Genomic DNA, 22,445 nt, shown 5'->3' on the forward strand with positions numbered 1-22,445 from the left:
AGAAATTTCTTCACTCAGGGGGTTGTGAATCTTTGGAATTCTCTACCCCAAAGGGCTGTGGATCCTGAGTCGTTGAGTATGCTAAAGGCTGAGATAGATAGATTTTTGGACTTTAGGGTAATCAAGGGATATGGGGGATCAGGTAGAAAAGTGGAGTTGAGGTCGAATTCAGCCATGATCTTATTGAATGGCAGAGCAGGCTCGAAGGGCTGTATGGCCTACTCCTGTTCCTAATTCTTATGTTCTATGTTCTTACATAGCAGGAAATTAAATAATCCAACACAACATGCTTTTTCCCCGAGATCAGGACCAAGGTCAATTAATTTCTAACAAATGGTGCTTGTCTCGCATACACCCATGACCCAATTCCTTTACTTTTCCCAATTTGAAGGTTGCTCTTCTTTGCGCCATGATTTTTTACCCACTTTCCAATGTATCCTTTACTTTGTCCTTTTGCCTGCTTTTTTCTGACTTTACTATCACCTCATTTTCTTCTTGGGTCTCTAATGGCTCAGCAAGTTCATCCAGAACCTCAAATACAACAGGATCAATTTCCAGCTGTGCTGTCTCTGCTTACTACTGTCTTGCCTAAGATCAGCTATGATCCCCCAGTTTTTTTTGGGTGCGTGGCACCTTTAAGGGGCTTGCGCGGCCCATTCACAGTTTCATGTATGCGCAAAATTTAACATTGAAAAAGCCGGTGCTGACCAGAGAGCTGGACGGCTGCGCAGCTTAGAGGGAACGTTGGTGGCAAGGGTGCCACAATTGGGCTCAACATCCATCAGGCATGAAGTGGAATACTAGCTAGGATTCCTGACAACTACTAACTACTTATGTAGGACAAGAAAACCTTATAATGGGATATCTAGTTTGGCTATCCATTTGATGGCCTCCTGAGATACGGAGTGGAGAAATTAGGTGCTTTCTGCAACAGATCTTAGTGGGCAAGTTGACATGATGTGTTCCATGGTCTGGGACTCATTGCCACAGTCGCAGTTCGGGTTGTCCCTCATCTTCCACTTGTGGAGCAGGTAGCCGCATCGTCCATAGTCTTTGAGAGAGGTGAAGCCAGGGACCTCTGCTCTTGGGTCAATGATGAGGCGTTAGTTCTTTATGTTGCATGCGTCCCATGAGTCCGTCCATCTGGATAGTGGGTTGATATTGGCTGCATGAATATTAGCTGCTGTTTCCCAGAATGGCCGGAATGACTTTAAGCGCTTTTGTAGTGGGTTTTTCCAAGTCTTTGTGAATGGGAACAATGGTGTTGCTCATGATTTATTCCATCTCACGGAGCACTGTGGTGTCACGGCGAACGGCAGGCAGGGCAATGTGGGACTGCACCAGGGGCCACTAAGTTGGAGTGGACTTAAGCGTCCTTGACAGTGTCCTCATGGTGGCATTTAGCTGCACGTCCACAACCTTTGCGTGGCAGCTGCAGGACCATGAGGCAGAACAGTCTGCAGCAGAGTAGACTAGGGCCACTGTTGCGGTCCGAAGTATTCTGGCTGTGCTCCCCCATGACGTTCCAGCGAGCTTCCGGACCAGGTTCACCCTGGTTTACACTTTTTGGCCAGTGTTGGCGAGATGAGGCCGATAGGTTAGACGTAGAGTCCTGTCAAAGGTGATGCCCAGGTATTTTGGGTGGGGTTCATGGGTAAGTCGCCTTCTGTAGAAGGAAATATCGAGTTCTTTCCTGGCGGCGTTGTTGTTTAGATGGAATATTGACACAACTGTCTTCTCTGGATTGGGGCAGAGGCGCCAGGTCGAAAGTAGCGTTCCAGTAGGTGCAGGTCGCTTGAGAGTGTCCTACTTGCCGCCTCTAGCGTTGATGCCTGCGTCAGTAGTGTATGTCACTGGCACAGGTGAACTTCTGGGATTTGCTGCAGGGCATGTCCATGTAGATGGTGAAAAAGGCCGATGCGAGCACTGACCCCTATGGCAGACTGTTGGTCAGTGTTTAGCTGGTCTTATCACCAAGATAGACGTTGAACTTGTGGTTGTTAAGCCGGAGAGTTTTGTGGCATTGGATGATTATTGAAAGCTTCAGTAGCAGGTCTTTGCACCAGACAGTGTTGCATGGCGATGACAAGTCTATGAAGGCAGCTCCAGTCTTCAGCTGCTTCTGGAACCCTGCCTTAATGTTGCAGTGAGTGCAAGGACCTGGTCAGAGTAGCTTTTTCCCTCTCTGAAGCCCGCCTGCTCGTTTGGGAGGTTGGCTTCTAAAGTCAGTTTTATATGTTAAGAACAGGCCATTCAACCACCTTGTAGGCCGTAGACAGAAGGGCGGTGGGCGGTAGCTTTTGGGATTGTTGGCTGGTTTTCCTGACTTTAGGATGGCAATGATTTTGGAATGGCACCAGATGTCTGGGATTATCCCAGTGTCAAGATGCTGGAGGAGAGTTTGGTAAGCCACATCATCCATTTGGGCCCTGGTTCTTGAGGAATTCTGGGTAGATGCAGTCAATCCCTGTGGCCTTGCTGACTGTCAGCACTATGTCCACCTGTTTGGTGGGGTAGACCACCAAAAAGGTGGTGTGCGGAGCTGCTTTTTACAGAGAGCTTAAGCAGCTTTTTCACTCTGCATGTGTTTTCGGTAGTGGTCATTGCCATTGAGTTAGTTAGGAGTCAGGCCGCAATGGCATCTGCACTGATCTTTGATGCTTCATGGAGGAAGTGAGGTGGCGCCAAGCTGGCAGAGCAGGTTCCAGGGATTCCTGCTGGAGCATGAGAAATCCAGGTTTTTGGTGGTATCCTCGCCATCGCACTAATCTGCTTTCATGCTTTTCAGACCGGAAGTGCTGAGGCTTTTGGGAGTTCGGTCGTCTTCTTGATGACATTAGCTGGCAAGTTCTCTGAACTAGCACACACAGGGAGACCATGACACAGGGAGACCATGTGTCGGTTGTCATCGAGTTCTAATCACTATCCTGATGGAAGTGCACATTTTTGGACATCAAGATTTAGGTTTGGCTGTGGCACCTTCGGAATCAAATAGCTAACCAACAATCACTGAGAAGGATCACAAAGAAAAATATCTATTTAGGCAAGGTACTGGAAGGCACCTGGTGCCTGCAGAAATATACTGCAGCAAGCAATCAATGACTTCAGGAGTGGAGAAAGAAGGGAAATTAACTAGCAAGTAAAGCAAAATCTCTTCCTAACTAGTTTTCTTTCCTCCTTTTGTTCAGATCTTATAATGGGAGTATGCTGAAGTGCTGACTGCATATGCACTAAAATCACAGGGCAGACCAGGTTTGTAAATGCAGCCCAGCAAAAATCACAGACAGACATTCAGGAAAGTATCAAAATTAAGATTGGGTTCATTGCCCAATTCCAATAAAAAACAGTAAAAGTGTAAAAATTAGCAAGTAGACACAAACAAGCAGTATTTTATGAACAACTGCATTATGAATTTGGACAAATGTTCTGTAATTTTAAAGATCAATGCATCGGATATATAATTTGCATAAGGTCATTGGTCAATAAGCACTATGGGATACTATTATCCTTCCTCCCCCAACAATAAAACTACAACATATCTCAAACAAGCGTTACTTGCCCAGAACAGTTGAGAAAAGGTATTTTAAAATCTGCACAGACAAGATACCACAGCAATAAACTGTAACAACTAGGAGAGTCGCACTTGAGTTTCTAAAAAATGTATTTATTACTCTGGAGTTGACTTACCACCATATTTTGCTGCTACTCTTGGGGGGAAAAAAGCAACTCAATATGCATCGATCCCTTGTCATAACTCAAAGTATGATTAATTTTCATGCAAGTAAAAAGAATGAACACCTCATTCATCATGAAATGGCTGAAGTCAAAAGCTGCGAAAGATTGTTTACCGAAATAAGAACACAAGAACATAAGAATTAGGAGCAGGCCGTACGGTCCCTCGAGCCTGCTCTGCCATTCAACAAAGTTATGGCTGATCTTCGACCTCAACTCCACTTTCCTGCCCGATCTCCATATCCCCTTGATTCCCCTAGAGGTCAAAAATCTATATATCTCAGCCTTGAATATATTCAACAACTGAGCATCCACAGCCCTTTGGGATAGAGAATTCCAAAGATTCACAACCCTCAGGTGAAGAAATTCCTCATTAGTCCTGAATGGTCAACCCCTTATCCTGAGACTATGCCCCCTAGCTCTAGACTCTCCAGCATTCACCCGGTCAATCCCCCTCAGAATCTTGCATGTTTCAATGAGATCACCTCTCATTCTTCTAAACTCCAGAGAGTATAGGCCCAATCTACTTAATCTCTCCTTATAGGATAACCCTCTCATCCCAGAAATCAATCTAGTGACCCTTCGTTGCACCACCTCCAAGGCAAGTATATCCTTCCTCAGATAAGGAGACCAAAACTGCACACAGTACTCCAGGTGTGGTCTCACCAAAGCCCTGTACAATTCTAGCAAGACTTCTTTACTCTTGTACTCCAACCCCCTTGCAATAAAGGCCAACATGCCATTTGCCTTCCCAATTGCTTGCTACCTGCATGCTAACTCTGTTTCCTGTACAAAAACACCCAAGAGATTTAAGTTTTTCACCATTTAAGTGGAACCTGTCCCAACGGAACAGCTTTCTCTTTCCCCCGAACTGGTACCAGTGTCCCATGAATCGAAACCCCTTCCTCCCACACCAATCTTTGAGCCATGCATTTAACTCCGATCTGCTTGTCCCTATGCCAATTTGCACGTGGCTCAGGTAACAATCTAGAGATTATCTTTGAGGTTCTTTGTTTTAATTTGGACCCTAGCTCCTCAAACTCAGTAGAATGTCATGCCTAGTTCTACCTATGTCGTTGGTTCCTACATGGACCACGACAACTGGATCCTCCCCCTCCCACTCTAAATTCTTCTCCAGCCATGAGGAAACATCCTTAACCCGGACACCGGGCAGGCAACACAGCCTTCAGAACTCCCGGTCATGGCTGCAGAGTACAGTATCTAACGCCTTGACTATACTGTCCCCTACCACTACAACATTCCTTTTCAGTCCCTCTCACTTGAATGGCCTCCTGTATCACGAAATACCACCTTGTGAGGGAATAAGCCATGTTTCAGACAGATACACCATATGATGAACAGAATACTGATATTATTAATACACGATATACTGGGTTTAAAATGTAAAACGTCAGACATAGGGCTAGATTTTCGGGGAGCCGTCAGGCGGGGTTTCAGGTGTGTTGGGGGGGGGGGGGGTGGAAATCCCGACTTTGGGGTCCCGACACCATCCCGCCCCACGTAAGTTTCAGGGGCGGCGGGTACCTGCCCCCGCACTGGGACCCGCCAAAACCAGGCGGGAAGGGATTAGTGCCAATTAACTGCCTGTTAACAGGTAGTTATTAGCCTAATCCCCATTTTGAGGGGTTTCGTGCAGGTTTCCAGACGGCTCCAAACCACGCCAGGTTAGAGCAGTGGGCCGTCGGGTTGAATGAGTTGGAGGGGTCGCGATGTCGGTGCTCAGGTGAGTGATGGGTGCAGTTTTTAGCCTAATCCCCATTTTGAGGGGTTTCGAGGCGGCTCCAAACCACGCCAGGTTAGAGCAGTGGGCCGTCGGGTTGAACAGAAACATAGAAGATAGGAGCAGGAGTAGGCCATTCGGCCCTTTCGAGCCTGCTCCGCCATTCAACGAGATCATGGCTGATCATCCAAACCCTAGCACCCGGTCCCTACACCGACAGCCATCCCACCCAAGCCCTATCCCCGTAACCCCACGTATTTAATCCCCCCTAACACTAAGGGTCAAATTTTTAAATTTTTTTTTTATCATGGCCAATCAACCTAACTCGCACATCTTTGGACTGTGGGAGGAAACCGGAGCACCCGAAGGAAACCCACGCAAACATGGGGAGAATGTGCAAACTCCACACAGACAGTCACCCGAGGCCGGATTTGAACCCGGGTCCCTGGCGCTGTGAGGCAACAGTGCTAACCACTATGCCACCGTGCTGCCCAATGAGTTGGAGGGGTCGCGATGTCGGTGCTCAGGTGAGTAATGGGTGCATGAGTGTAAAGGTAAGTGTGTTTGGTGTGTCTAAAGTGTGTAAAGAACTTTTACTTACCTTAACAGCCTTTTTTCCTGTAGCCGTCGGGAGCGCAGCACTCAGCCGGAACTGAAAGCTGAGCGGCTGTGATCTGTCAAAAGTGACAGCCTTCAGCTTTTAGTGCTGCTGAGATTTCTAAATGAGTCTGTGCAGAAGGACTCATCTTAGAAATCAGACTGTCATTTTTTGACAGCTTCAAACAGCTGTAAAATACTGCTATTCCATCTGTCAGAAATCTTGACAGATGAAATTTCAGTCTGTGACATCACCTGTTGCCAGGTGGCCCTTAATTGGCCTGCTGAGCCCGCTGGGCGGGCTCAACAAGGTCAATCAAGGGAAAATCGCGCGGATTGGCCGGATGTCGAAGTAGGCGGGTCAGAAACCCGAAAGGGGAAGTCCCGCCTTCTTCCCGACAGGTTCCACAAAATCGACCCCATAGGCTGTAAACAGAATACATGCTTCTGAGATAAAGATCAGTTGATAACAAAGTTGTAAACAAGCTTTGAAATGGGAATTAGTTAAATATACTAAAACAATGAAAGATTGAAGCAAACCATTGGTGCTTCCGAAAGGTCTACGGTTTGCAACCAACACAATGAAAATGCCCAGTTTAAAGTGTTAAGAACTAACACGCAAAACAGAAACACAAATATTAAAAGAGGCATGCGCCTTTGAAAGAATGACATCAAGTAAAAGAAACACCTGCTGGTCAAATAGTTTTTATGTTAAACTTGGAAGACAGGAAACACGATTAAATATGCAACCAATTGAGATAGCTAGAAATGTATGAACCACTCTGGTCAAAGTGTCTTTAATTTATAGACATAGTAAATATGATACCAAAAAGGACACTTTAGAAGATATAACTTCAATAGAGACACCAAGCAATTACATTGTATTTGTATTGAACTTGGCGTCAACATCTGCTAAAAACCAGTAAAGCCAATATTAAGAATTGAAATAAGAATTTTTGATAAGAATGGCATCAAACAGAAGCCATAGCTGTCATATTCTTTTTATGATGGTTTTTGGAACACCTAAAAAGGTAGAGAAATAATTATGCATGCAATAGTTGAATTGATAGTAAAATAGAATGCATTCAAAAAGAAGTACAGTATCAATAAAGACAATTAGCTGACATCAGCAGAGAACAAAGAAGAAACCACTGCCAAAAGAGTATTAAACATAGACCTTTTCAACAGAAAGTCAGAACTCACTGAACAGGCAAAGCGTTCCTCAACTCTTCAGAGGCATCTCTAAATCTTTACTATGAGTCTCGGGAAGTCAAAGTAATTGATTTTGGTGGATGTTCTGGATTTAGAAATAAGTAAGAAATGAAGAAATGTAACAAAGTAAAGATTTGAGAATAAGGATCTCAGCGAAATAAGAAATGTAAGCTAATTGTATTTTGAATTGTTAATGTTGCGACTGATTCAACAGCTGTTAACTGAATGTCAGCTCTTAAATAAAACTATATATTTTTAGAATTGTCTCAGTGTAATTCTGTATAAACTCACAAAACCAAATTCTGTACACTCTTGTAAGGAGTTGCAGAATTCTGGGGGGGGGGGGGGTATTCCGGACCCTCATAATATCCGGAAGGTTACAGTCTAGTTCAACTTCTTAAAAGTACTATCTGGAGGACGGTAACATCTTCAGTCGTTCCTTTCCTTTAGGGAGAGACAGCCTGAATCTTAGACCCATTTAAGCGTCTTATGGAATTCGGCTATCTCTAACTTAAGTTGAGGGTGAACGTCTGGGGAATACGCCTGATCTAGGATAGCCCAAAAGGGCTAGGACTTGTAATTATCCCTTCAACCTTACGTTCTGCATTATGTCCCATTTCATAATTCCACAATTATATTTAGCAGTTAACTGCGGTTGGTTTATTTTTCCACAACATTTTTGATGTTAAGGAAACTATTAACAGAATAATATATCTACTGCTAACTTTTGACATATGATAGTTAAATGTGACTCCATGTCAGCATTGTTTGATTTGATCCTTCCTACATATTTGGGGCATCAAGGTGAACATGATTTTTAATTCTTTACAAATTGTTGTAATTGCCTTATTAATCTGACATTACATATAGTAATTAAGTGATCTATTGTGAATACAACTTTCCTACCAGAAAGCAAATGCATATCAGAATATGTTGCATTTATGTTAATTCACAAACACAACTATAACTTACATTTATATTGCATCATTAACTTAGAAAAATGTCCCAAGGCACTTCAGACAAAAATGAACACCAAATCAAAGGAGACAATAGGAGGGCCAACTGAAAGCTTGGTGGAAGAGGTAGGTTTTAAGGGAGAAGGTGGTGGAGATGTCTAGGATGGGAAACTCCAAAGGATAGGTCCTAGATGGCTGAAAGCACAGCTGCCCATGGAGGGGTGGAGGGAGGGGTTGCGCAAGAGGCTAGAGTTGGAGGAACACAGAGTTCTCGGGGGCAGGGTTGTAGAGCTAGAGGAAGTTAGAGATAGATAGTGGCGAGGCCATACAAGGGATTCTTGTATGTGTTCCTGCCTCCCTTGACCAACACCAGTTTGCCTATCGTGCAAACAGATCAACGGAGGATGCAATCACAACTGCTCTACACTCGGCACTGAATCACCTAGATGGTAAGGAGACCTACATCAGAATGCTGTTCATAGACTACAGCTCAGTATTCAACACTATCGTCCCCAACAAGCTGGCCACCAAACTCTTGGCCTGAACACTTCCCTCTGCAACTGGACCCTGGACTTCCTAACAAACAGACCCCAGTCTGTCAAATTAGGTAACCACACCTCCCCCACCCCCGCTGACCCTGAACACGGGGGCCCCACAAGGATGTGTGCTGAGCCCCCTCCTCTACTCCCTCTTCACTCACGACTGTGTGGCTGTTAATGGTTCCAACACCATCATCAAGTTTGCGGATGACACCACGGTAGTAGGCCAGATCACCAACAACGATGAGTCAGCCTACAGGGAGGAGGTCCAGCATCTCGTGAAGTGGTCCGCCGATAACAACCTGGCCCTTAACACCAAGAAAACAAAAGAAATCATTGTGGACTTCAGGAAGTCCAAAGGCGGAAGTCACACCCCCATCCACATCAATGGGGCTGTGGTGGAAAGGGTGGACAGCTTTAAGTTCCTCGGAGTCCACATCACAGAAAACCTCTCCTGGTCCCTCAACACCTCCTCTCTGGTGAAGAAGGCCCAGCAGCGCCTATATTTCCTAAGGAGGCTGAAGGGATGTAATCTGTCACCCCTGATCCTCTCTAACTTTTACCGCTGCACTATAGAGAGCATCCTGACAAACTGTATCACAGTAAGACTGGTGTGGGAGAAATGGGTTTTGCTTCCTGGGACACTGGCACCAGTACTGGGGCAGGAGGGAGTTGTTCCGTTGGGACGGGCTTCACTTGGCCAGTGCTGGGACTAGAGTCCTGGCGGATCATATAACTAGGGCTGTAGAGAGGGCTTTAAACTAACTAGTGGGGGGGGAGGTTCTTAGAGAGCAAATAATACAAATGACAACAGAGAAGGTCATAGACTTAGGTAGCAGTGGGGAAATTAAAAACCAGAGCATGTCAGGAAGGGGCAGAAGGTATGGAGTAAAAAGGTAAAGTAATAAAAAGGGCAAAAGCAGGAAATAAGTGTCACAAAACATCTTTGAAAGTTCTCTATCTGAATGCACGTAGTATTCGTAACAAAATAGACGAGTTAATGGCACAAATAACTACATATAGGTATGATCTTGTGGCCATTACAGAAACATGGCTGCAGGGTGACAATGCCTGGGAATTAAACATACCAGGTTATTTAACGATCAGGAAGGACAGGCAGGAAGGGGAGGTGGGGTGGCTATGTTAATAAAGGAAGGAATCACTGTAATACAGAGAAATGATATTGGGTCAAAAGATCAGGATAATGAAACAGTTTGGGTGGAGGTAAGGAATAATAAGGGGAAAAAAACGAGTGGGTGTAGTCTATAGGCCTCCAAACAGTGGCAACTCTGTTGGACAGAGTATCAATCAGGAAATAGTTGAGGCTTGTAATAAGGGAACATCTATAATTATGGGGGATTTTAACTATCATATTAATTAGACAAATCAAATTGGGCAGGGCTGCCTTGAGGATGAGTTCATTGAGTATATTAGGGATGGTTTCTTGAGCAGTACGTAACTGAACCGACCAGGGGGCAGGCAACCTTAGATCTGGTCCTGTGTAACGAGACAGGATTAATTAAAAATGTCCTAGTAAAGGATCCCCTTGGAATGAGTGACCATAACATGGTTGAATTCCATATTCAATTAGAGGGTGAGAAGGTTGGATCTCAAACAAGCGTGCTAAGCTTGAATAAAGGAGACTATGAAGGTATGAGAGCGGAATTGAGTAGAGTGGATTGGGAAAATAGATTAAAGTGTAAGACGATACATGATCAGTGGTGTACATTTAAGGAGTTATTTTACAACTTCCAAAAAATATATATTCCACTGAGAAGAAAAGGGTGTAAAAGAAAAGACAGCCATCCGTGGCTAAGTAAAGAAATTAAGGATAGTATTCGACTAAAAACAAGGGCATATAAGGTAGCCAAATCTAGTGGGAGGATAGAGGATTGGGAAAACTTTAAAAGACAGCAAAAAATAACAAAAAGATTGATTAAGAAAGGGAAGATAGATTATGAAAGTAAATTAGCAAAAAATATAAAAACAGATAGTAAGAGTTTTTATAGTTATATAAAAAGAAAAAAAGGGTGGCTAAAGTAAATGTTGGTCCCTTAGAGGATGAGACCGGGAAATTAATGGTGGGAAATATGGAGATGGCAAAAACATTGAATGAATATTTTACATCAGTCTTTACAGTAGAAGACACTAAGAATATCCCAACACTGGACGAACAGGGGGGGGGAGGAGCAAAACACGATCAAAATCACTAAGGAAGTGGTACTCGGTAAAATAATGGGACTCAAGGCGGATAAATCACCTGGACCTGATGGCTTACATCCTAGGGTCTTGAGGGAAGTGGCGGTAGGGATTGTGGATGCATTGGTAATAATTTTCCAAAACTCCCTGGACTCGGCAATGGTCCCGGCAGACTGGAAAACTGCTAATGTAACATCCTTATTTAAAAAGGGCAGTAGGCAGAAGGCTGGAAACTACAGACCGGTTAGCCTAACATCTGTGGTAGGTAAAATTTTGGAGTCCATTATTAAGGAGACAGTAACCGGATATTTGGATAATCATAATTTAATAGGACAAAGTCAGCATGGTTTTATGAAGGGGAAGTCATGTTTGACAAATTTGCTGAAGTTCTTTGAGGAAGTAACATATCGGGTGGATAAAAGGGGAACCAGTGGATGTAGTGTATTTAGACTTCCAAAAGGCATTTGACAAGGTGCCACACAAAATATTATTGCTTAAGATAAAAAATCACGGGATTGGGGGTAATATTCTGGCATGGATAGAGGATTGGCTATCTAACAGAAGGCAGAGAGTTGGGATAAATGGTTCATTCTCAGACTGGCAATCAGTAACTAGTGGTGTTCCGCAGGGGTCAGTGCTGGGTCCCCAACTCTTTACAATCTATATTAACGATTTGGAGGAGGGGACCGAGTGTAACATATCAAAGTTTGCAGATGATACTAAGATGGGGGGGAACGTGGTGAGTGAGGAGGACATAAAAAACCTTCAAGGGGACATAGACAGGCTAAGTAAGTGGGCAGAGATTTGGCAGATGGAATACAATACTGGAAAGTGTGAGGTTATGCACTTTGGCAGGAAAAATCGTAGAGCAAGTTATTATCTTAATGGCAAGAAACTGGAAAGTACTGAAGTACAAAGGGATCTGGGGGTCCTGGTGCACGAAACTCAAAAGGTTAGTATGCAGGTGCAACAAGTGATTAAGGCAGCCAATGGAATGTTGGCTTTCATTGCTAGGGGGATAGAATATAAAAATAGGGAGGTATTGCTTCAGTTGTACAAGATATTGATGAGACCGCACCTGGAATACTGCGTACAGTTTTGGTGTCCATACTTAAGAAAGGACATACTTGCTCTCGAATCAGTACAAAGAAGGTTCACTTGGTTAATCCCGGGGATGAGGGGATGGACATATGAGGAGAGGTTGAGTAGATTGGGACTCTACTCATTGGAGTTCAGAAGAATGAGAGGCGATCTTATTGAAACATATAAGATTGTGAAGGGGTTGGATCGGGTGGATGCGGGGAAGATGTTCCCGATGATGGGTGAAACTAGAACTAGGGGGCATAGTCTTAGAATAAGGGGCTGCTCTTTCAAAACTGAGATGAGGAGGAACTACTTCACTCAGAGGGTGGTAAGGTCCATGGAATATGCTGCCCCAAAAAGCTGTAGAAGCTACATTATTACATAAATTTAAAACAGAAATAGAGAGTTTTCTAGAAGTAAAGGGAATTAAGGGTTACGGGGAGCGGGCAGGAATTTGGACATGAGTCTAGGTTTGGATCGGTCATGGCCCTGTGGGTAGCGGAGCGGGCCCAGGGGCCGTGTAGCCTGATCCTGCTCCTATTTCGTGTGTCTAATTCTGTTAGATGCAGGAGATGGTTCTGTGATAGTGGATTGGCAGTTAGGATCAGATCAGCCATGATCTTATTGAATGGCGGGGCAGGCTCGAGGGGCCGATTGGCCAATCCTGCTCCTATTTCTTATGTATGGTATGGCAGCTGTAGCTACTATGACCGGAAAGCCCTGCAGCGGGTAGTCAAAACTGCCCAACGCATTACAGGTAGACTATCCTTTATCCGAAAACCTCGGGACCAGCCGAGTTTCGGATAAAGGAGAATTTCGGATTTCGGAAGGTGGGTCGGCGGGGGGTCGTGCGCACGACTTACGCTGACGCTCAGCGTAAGTCAGTCGGGATCGGCGGGGGTCGGGGCCGGCGGGGTATGCGGGGGGGGTCGGCGGTTGTCGGGGCTGGCGGGGTCGGCGGTTGTCGCGGCTGGCGGGTCGGCGGTTGTCGGGGCCGGGGGGGGGGTCGGCGGTTGTCGGGGCCGGCGGTTGTCGGGGCTGGCGGCGGGGGGTCGTGCGCACGACTTACCCTTTATCCGAACTTCCGCAACCGGAACCCTCTAAAAACCGAAGGTTTTTTCGTTCAGCGTAAGTCGTACGCACGGCTTACGCTGAACGAAAAAACCTTCGGTTTTTAGAGGGTTTCGGTTTTCGGAAGTCCGGATAAAGGGTAGTCTACCTGTACCGGCACCCGGCTACCGACCATAGAGCACATATACCAGAAACGCTGTCTACAGAGGTCACGGTCCATCATCAAAGACCCTACCCACCCCAGCCACAGTCTGTTCGCCCTCCTGCCATCTGGGAGATGCTACAGATGCATTCGCACCCGTACGACCAGATTTAGGAACTGCTTCTTTCCCAGGGCTGTCATCCTACTGAACTCCACAAATAAACTCTAAAGCCTGCACATCTGCCAATGCACTTTATTATGGTTATATTTATGTTAATATACTACAAGCCAAATGTATGTTGAATGTTTAAATGTCTTAATCCAAATGTACACTCTCGGGAGCCGCAAGCCTACATTTCGTTGTACTGCACTTGTGCACTAACAATGACAATAAAAGTTGATTTGATTTGATTTGATTTGATTGAAACATGAAGGAAGTATTACAACACAAGTACTTCAGAATTACAAAAATGAAGTAAAAGTTTCTATTCTTTTCAATGTCATTTCAGAAATTACACAAGGAATGTTGGTAAATACAAACTGGATATAAAAAGGTTAAAAAATACATCACATTTATTTAGTCAGCAAGGGCATAATTATTGAACCCATTTTTTATTTCACTTTTTCTGTAGTTAGTGTACATTGTAATAAACCTATCTAGATACAGGATTTATTTTTCCTTAATCCTGACTTTAGAATAATTACTACACTACTTCAAAACAATTCTTATCTTGACGTGAAATAGGTCCTATAATTTTTTTTTTTTTTTTTTTTAAATGCAGTTAAATGATGGGTTACTGATAGTGACTGCTATTGATTTATAAAATTCTTTAGCATACACCAATTTGGCCAAATACCTCCATCCAAGACTGTAATCTGTACCTTGTGTAAGGAGCTGCAAATTCCGAACTTCTTCTCGGACTCTCAGGTGCAGGACTTGTTGCAGCACATGCTGTCGTTGAGTCTCTTGGACAATACCCATTCTTTCCAGCTTCTTGTCAGTCAATCTCAGAAGTGCTCGACCTAGGAACAGATAATTTACTAGTGTTTCTATAAACTAATCACAACTGAAATGGTTAAAGTTTAAACTAATAAGGCAATCTAATTCAGTTGAGAGAATTTAACTCAGATCCTATATGATTACCTTTATCCTGATGAGCTGTATTTTGAAAGCTCAAAATGGTTCTCAACTGAAGTACATACTCTACAGTTTTCAAATCTTGTTTGCTGATAGTTAATAGAGATCTACTAGCCATACACACACTAGAAACAGATTATACACACCATTAAACTTGCATTATAAAAGTGTCCTTAGACAGATACAGCCTTCATTCCAAGGGGTAATCACTAGAATTATAGATATATTATGTATGCATATAAATTTATAGTTCTAGTGATTACCCCTTGGAGTGGAGGTTGGTGCAAGTGATTTCAGCTTTGTACAGATGGCTAAATTGGCAGTGTAAGAAATCGTGGATTGAAAGAAATAATAGTCTGTTACGGGTTGATTCCAGTCATGTCAGAAAAATAGCTGTAGAGAGAGCTGAATTATGAGATCAGAACACAAAAACAGGCCTTCGAGTGGGCATAACTAGGGCTGATAAGGGATGCAGCAAGGAGCTGTAGGATAACAAGCTGTCTACGAGAGAGCAACAAGAGAGGAGGAAAATGACCTCATGAGGCTGGAAAGGGGCTGTCATAGGTAGCCTCTCCCTTGTAATTGGACGATGGAATGGGTAAAAATGATTGACACCAGGTATCCACCAGCCCACCGAAATAAGGTCTAAAAATAAAAGGACCGAGAAAGAAATAGTTAGGCAGTTAGGGGCGAAGGCTTCCCCGAGGTGGCTACTGCCTAATACCTTGGTCAAGTTTAGCCTCCGAGGTGGCTGATGGCCTAACACCTCAAGGGATGACCCAACGGAAGTGACCGCTGCAGCAGACTGCAGGAATCCACCCAGAGACTACCGTACTGTCTCACCATCCATCTGGTTGTTTCGTTCCGTTCCAGGGCCGCAGATCACTCATCTGTCAGGGGTTGTATGTCTACTGTATCTATTTCAATAGAATGTAGTAATATCTGATTATGCTTTAAACTGTAGCTCTTTAATAAAAAGCCTTACAACTCCCAAGACCCTTTGGGTAATGCGCGTGTGACCTGTGATCCTAATCTTACAGCAGTGCAAAACTAGAATCAGGGCCTAACTTAACTCAAAGCAAAGCAAGTCTACCTGGTGGAGTTACCTCACAGCACTCGAGTTTGACTCTATACAAGTGTGGATCCAGTGGGGTATCAAACCTGGTCTGCACGGTGCTCAGAAGGACCACTGTACATTTTGTAATTAAGATCAAGCATGTTTACAAGTCTAAAGAACAGAGATTCCCCTCTTCTCACTCAACATTTACATTTTTAACTTTTGGGAGACAGCTCTGCCCAAGTGTATGTCCAGGAATGCAAAGTTCTCTCCTGTACAGTATAGTTAAAGTGCTTGGCTCCTGCTAGGCTAGAAATGTAAAAAGGGTGCTGTCTGGAAGCTGAACTGCAGCTACTGGTCTCAGCTGCAATGTAATGTCTAGGCGTCAGAAACAAATCTATTTGTCATTTGACAATTAATGGACCATTTGTAAATCAAAGTGAATCGTTGTGTCAAATTGCTCTCAACTGAAGTACATTTGCAAAACAGAATGTATTTGCATGGGAAGAATGTTCAGCCCATTCAATTGGATATGAAAGCCAAAGATTTTGTTTGCAGCAGCTTGTGGATTTTGAGCTTAACACTAGCTTTGGAAATAACCAACATTTAAAGGCTGAACAAAAAGCAAAATGCTGCAGATTCTGGAACAGGAACAGGAACCACTCAATGACAAGCAACAGGGAGCTCGGAGTTGCACTTGCAGGCAGAATGGAGGCATTCGACCAAGTATTGTGTTTGGTCTTCTCAATGTAGAGGAGACCGCACCATGAGCAGCTAAAGACCGCTAGTTTCTCAAAGTTAGATACTCATGATCAGCACTGTCTAAAACTCCCTTATTTGGCACAACACCACCACAATATTCCCCACCTACTTACTTGATAGTTAAACCAAATCCAAACCTGTACTAGAGTAGTTTAATGCTTCATATTAATTGAACTTATTTGAATGGCTATCCCAGAACTGTAACGATGCCGACTTCATTCTTTTTGCCCAAGGTAATTTTCCTTGTTGCTTACAATTGATTTTATAAGATGATCAATAAACTCAAATAGTAAAGCAGTGGAAAATACAAAGCATTTAAGTCACTGTAAATTAATATCTTTATGGCATAAATTTATTCAACATTAAAGAAAAATTACAAGAACCTTTTAAAGAACTACTAAAATTAGAAATCTTGCACACAGCAAACAAGATTTATTAGTCAAAGAGAAACCAGAAAGGAAGGTTGCTGAATGGCATATTCAGCTTTAAGGTTCTGAAAGTATGTACAGAAGGTTTCTAGTAAGCATTTTCAAAAGAAACAAACATTGTCAGAAAGCCATTTATTTGCTTTCTCTAGTGCAGAAAATTTGTTTTAGGCTATTGAGTTACATGTTTGTCTTTGTACAGTTACTTAACAACTATGCTGTTGATTCCCAGGCCCTACTCTGAAAAGAAATACTATCCCATGACAGGAAATTAATAATACCTTAAAATTTGACTTAGTGTGTATAAACATGCAGATAGACAATGGAAAGATAAACTTCCCAAGTGCACAGGATGTTGGAGGGAAAGAGTCAAATCTACTTTAAAAAGCAAATAGAAATAAACAGTAATATTAAAAAGTAAAAGAAAAATCTTGCAGTTTGTATTAATGAAGGGTGGGAGGGGATTAACTTTAAAGCGTGACCGCAACCTGGCTCCAACACGGCCACTTCCGGGTTTAACTGAGGTGCGTTTGGCTGCATGCAACAAGCTCGCGAAAGGCAGCACGATCATTACGACAGGCGGACTTGTAATGAGGGGATTTTCAATTTAAACAGGCATTTGAATTTAATACCTCTAGCGTGGGTTTCCTGGGGCTTGGAAAAATCACCAGTGAAAAGGAAGCAAGATTGAGCTGCACTTCATGGAGGTGTTGAGTCCAGATTGCCTGATCTCAATTAAGGCTCAGTGGTTACAGCTGCTTTGTCAGCTCCCTCTGGAAAACGTTTTGCAGAGAGTTCTAGTCAGCAGAGGGGTTTTGGGGAAGTTTGGAAGATATTTTTAATTCTGTCACCAGGCATCTACGAGTTCTGTGTCTCTCCAGCTCCGATTGAGAGGGACGCAGATATGCCACTTATTGCCATGGCCTCCTCCTCTGCATCGGTGAGCTGCACAATCTGGTGAGCCACCTCCAGTCCTCACCCCCTCATTTTGCTCTCCTCTTCTACAAGGAGGTGAAAAAGAGACCTGCGAGTGACTGAACGCCCGGTATTCACTCGATGGATATAGTGCATTTGGTGAGGGCGACTATCCGACAGACGTATCACATTGCATAAGGATTGGGGTGAGTGGCAATGGCGGATGGATACATAGGGAGCTGGGTAAGTGCAAAGGAAGGGAAGGATGGGTGCTGCTGAAACTTAAGTGGATGTGAGGAGTGATGTATGTTTGGCAAGACAGAGCGAAAGGAGGGTTGGGTGAATCAGCAAACTTACTCACTTTTCCTGACCTGGTTACGTCATTAAACCACTTCCTGCATTGCATCCAAGACTGGGGCACAACGCTCCTGCTGCTCACCTCCTCAGCTACCCCCAACCACACCTTCTTGGTGAGAGCTGCAGGTTTCTACCTCCCCTTGCTGGGAAAAGTATGTTCCTCCTGCTCCTGGCTGCACCCGTAAGTCCAGGGAAGCATCATTGAATCTGGGTGCTGGCTTTGCTCTTTGTGAATCCATCCTAAACACCTCCTGGCTTCTCCAAATTCCATTTCTGCATTGTTCCTTTAAATAGTGGACTTCAGATCACATCATGCAGGTGCGCATCGTGCCTACTGCACAGTTTGGAGACGCAAAACCCAGAAGGAAAAATTTAATGATTCAATCAAGTAGAAATCAGAGAATCCCAAGTTTACTTCCAGTTTCACGAACGCAATTCTGATCCCCCTCCCCTCTCCAAACAGAACCCGTTTTTGCATGAATATCGGGGCCAATTAAACTTTTTGGAATAAATATAGTTAGTCCTCTGCCTTCAACTTAGGTCTTCTTCCATGCTATGTTTTTCCACCCATCTTCAGTAACTGCCACAGAGTAAACTTTATGGATTTGTCATGCCAAGAATGCTTTGAGTGCTACATATTTCATCCTACTCGGTTCGTACACGAGATGGCCTTTTCCTGTGCCACACAAGCAGTGCCATATTCCCAGTTCTTTCCATGAAGGATGCAATTTAAAATTTGTTTGGTTAATCTCTTCCATAATTCAGAAACAAGGTGCTTCTGGGAAAGTAAGTGTCTTGGCATGTAAAAAATTGTTTTAAAAATTGAGAATCTACATTTTCTTATTTATTCCCCATTAACCAACATCCCAGACTCCTCCATTACCATCCCGGTGATTGTTCTGTCCCACCAGCAGGACAGACCCACTAGAAGATGGGGCACAGTGGTATAGTGTCAGGAGGGAGTGGCCCTGGAAGTCCTCAACATAGACTCCAGACCCCATGAAATCTCTTGGGTTCACGTCAAACATGGGCAAGGGAAACTCCTGCTGATTACCTACCCCCATCCCTCAGCTGATAAATCAGTACTCCTCCATGTTGAACATCACTTGGAAGCACTGTGGGTAGCAAGGGCACGCTGGGGGACTTCAAAGTCCATCACCAAGAGTGGCTCAGTAGTACCACCACTGACTATGCTGGCAGAATCCTGAAGAACACAGCTACCAGACTGGGCTTGCGGTAGGTGGTGAGAGAACCAACACAAGGGAATAACCTAATTGACCTTGTCCCCACCAATCTACCTGTCGCAGATGCATCTGTCCACGACAGTAACGGGAGGAGTGACCACCGCACAGCCACTGTGGAGACCAAGTCCCATCTTCACCTGGAGAACACCCTCCATTGTGTTTGGCATTACCACCGTGCTAAGTGGAATATATTCAGAACAGATCTAGCAACTGAAAACTGGGCATCCATGAGGGACCATGGGCCATCAGCAACAGAATTGTATTTCACCACAATCTACAACCTCATGGCCCAGAATATCCCACATTCCTCCATCACCATCAAGCCAAACAACCAACCTTGGTTCAATGAAGAGTGTAGCACAGCATGCCAAGAGCAGCACCAACCTAGTGAAGCTACAACACATGACAAGATGCATGCTAAACAGCGGAAGCAGTATGCTTATAGATAGCTAAGCGATCCCACAACTAACAGATCTGATTATAGCTCTGCAGTCCTGCCACATCCAGTCATGAATGGTGGTGGACAATTAAGGAACTAGCAGGGAGGAGAAGGCGGCTCCATGAACATCCCCATCAATGGCAGAACACAGCACGTGAGTGCAAAAGACAAGGCTGAAGTGTTTGCAAAAAGTGCTGAGTGGATGATCCACCAGATCTCATTACAGCCTTGGTTCAAACATGGACCAAAAAATGAGCTGAATTCCAGAGGTGAGGCGAGAGCAACTACCAAAAATGGGCACGGGGATCACTATGTGCGATCAGACCGCAACCTTTGAGAGTGCTGCAGGCAGCACAAGACATTCGTGCTGCCTGCTAATTAACATTATTGATGAGTGCAGCCCAGTGATGAGTGCTGCGGAGTGGCTGAGCACTCAGCAGGGGGGCCCAAGTTCGTGTGAGGCTAGCTCTATTTAAAGCTAGCCTCCACTTTTAAACAGTCTGCACTTCCTAAAGGGGAGGTGCATTCTGCATTCAACACATCATTATATTTATTATCAAGGTAACTGTAAGGCAGTTATGGCACAATGCAGAGAAAGGGCACCTAGGTTCTCAGACGCAGCTCTGGAGGCCTTAGTACAGGGGGTTGAGTGGAGGAGACAGGTCCTCTACTCTCAGTAATGGTGTGGAGATGCCGGAGTTGGACTGGGGTGGACAAATGTAAGAAGTCACACAACACCAGGTTATAGTCCAACAGCTTTATTTGAAATCACAAGCTTTCGGAGTGCTGCTCCTTCTTCAGGTGAAGTGGAGAAATGCATAAAGACACAGCTTATATAGTCAGAGAATCATGTCAGATGTTTACAGGTAACCTTTCCAACTGCCATTTATCACACCTCGGCAGAGAGATAATCACAGCAGTCAAAGGTGTGAATGGTGTCCAAACAGGTCAGTCAGGGAAACATTACATCAAAGAACAATGAGGTGGGGTCACAAGGGGTCAAATATTGCAGATGCTGGGGTCTGTATGAAAAACAAAAAAAGACAAAAAACATTTTTTTTGGCTGGAAATCACAGCAGGTCCGGCCGCATCTGTGTAGAGAGAACAAGCCAATGTCGACTCGAGTCTGGATGACCCTGCGTCAGGTGGGGTTACATGTAGCGTGACATGAACCCAAGATCTCTGTTGAGGCCGTCCTCATGGGTGCGGAACTTGGCTATCAGTTTCTGCTCGACGATTTTGCGTTGTCGTGTGTCTCGACATGCCAGATCATCAACACAGATACCATCATCACACGTGAGGACACCACCCACCAGGTACATGGTACATACTCATGTGACTCGGCCAACGTTGTCTACCTCATACGTTGCAGGAAAGGATGCCCCGGAGCATGGTACATCGGCGAGACCATGCAGACACTGCGACAACGGATGAACGGACACCGCGCAACAATCACCAGGCAGGAGTGTTCCCTCCCAGTCGGGGAACACTTCAGCAGTCAAGGACATTCAGCCTCCGATCTTCGGGTAAGCATTCTCCAAGGTGGCCTTCGAGACACACGACAACGCAAAATCGTCGAGCAGAAACTGATAGCCAAGTTCCGCACCCATGAGGACGGCCTCAACAGAGATCTTGGGTTCATGTCACGCTACATGTAACCCCACCTGACGCAGGGTCATCCAGACTCGAGTCGACATTGGCTTGTTCTCTCTACACAGATGCGGCCGGACCTGCTGTGATTTCCAGCCAAAAAAAATGTTTTTTGTCTGTTTTTTTGTTTTTCATACAGACCCCAGCATCTGCAATATTTGACCCCTTGTGACCCCACCTCATTGTTCTTTGATGTAATGTTTCCCTGACTGACCTGTTTGGACACCATTCACACCTTTGACTGCTGTGATTATCTCTCTGCCGAGGTGTGATAAATGGCAGTTGGAAAAGTTACCTGTAAACATCTGACATGATTCTCTGACTATATAAGCTGTGTCTTTATGCATTTCTCCACTTCACCTGAAGAAGGAGCAGCACTCCGAAAGCTTGTGATTTCAAATAAAGCTGTTGGACTATAACCTGGTGTTGTGTGACTTCTTACATTACTCTCAGTAAGGCGGCAGTGGGTGCAGATAGCTGAAGCGGTCACTGCCAGCAGTCTTGACCCGAGGACTTGGATCCACTACCGGTTTAATGACCTTACACAAGTGGTCAAGGTGAGTGAATGCATCTTCAAATGCCATATCCCACCAACTGCACCACAAGCCTCACACACTGCTCAATGCACCACACCCCCATCACTTACCTACCAACAATCCCTATCAATCACAACTCATACCTCACAATCATAGCTTCACCGCACCCTCACACACTTACCACTACTGCAAGCCTCACCTTGCACACACTGACAGCTATTCAACCATGGCAGGCACATCACCCAAACACATTACACCACACTCACTGACATAGATCCCTTTCTCTTGCAGACCAAGGTGGCTCACATCCGCCGTGAGCAGCAGGAGGGAAGCATGTCTTCAAAACTTCACTGCGCTGGATGAGACAGTGCTGGAGATCACTGGAGGGTCCATCAGAGGCTGGGATGATCAACGAGGCTGAAACCATTGAAGATGATGGTATGTTCATACCTAATCCCCCTTCTCATATCCCACTTTCCCCTCATCCCACAATCTCTTCTCACTTACAAGCTGTGATGGTGTAAGGATGCATATTTTGCTTCCCCCCCATCTCAACCCTACCCTTGTGCCTTTCTCCTTTCAGATATCCAAGAAGTCCAACCTGCCCAGCCAGCGCAGGAAGAGCAAGAGGAGAGTGATGGAGAGACACG

The 22,445-nt window shown here is 44.6% G+C and overlaps 1 protein-coding gene across 11 annotated transcripts in view; it reads right to left on the minus strand.

Annotated features, from left to right (window-relative positions):
- LOC147115064 (sterile alpha motif domain-containing protein 12-like) overlaps window positions 1-22,445 on the minus strand; it is a 253,049-nt gene that overhangs the window by 96,540 nt on the left and 134,064 nt on the right. For 7 of the 11 annotated variants that reach the window (XM_085993312.1, XM_085993310.1, XM_085993309.1 and 4 more), the window contains exon 4: window positions 14,155-14,295. The exons of 1 other annotated variant lie outside the window; for it this stretch is intronic. In XM_085993312.1, coding sequence (XP_085849438.1) covers window positions 14,155-14,295 — 141 coding nt within the window. Of the gene's footprint in view, window positions 1-7,273; window positions 7,368-14,129; window positions 14,296-22,445 lie in introns of those variants that run through there. 3 more of the 11 variants (XR_015079041.1, XM_085993307.1, XM_085993313.1) reach the window with 3 other exon arrangements.

Source organism: Somniosus microcephalus, chromosome 7 (genome assembly GCF_052327205.1).
Source record: "Somniosus microcephalus isolate GS21.2 chromosome 7, FLI_Smic_1.0, whole genome shotgun sequence".
NCBI classification, from domain to species: Eukaryota; Metazoa; Chordata; class Chondrichthyes; order Squaliformes; family Somniosidae; genus Somniosus; species Somniosus microcephalus.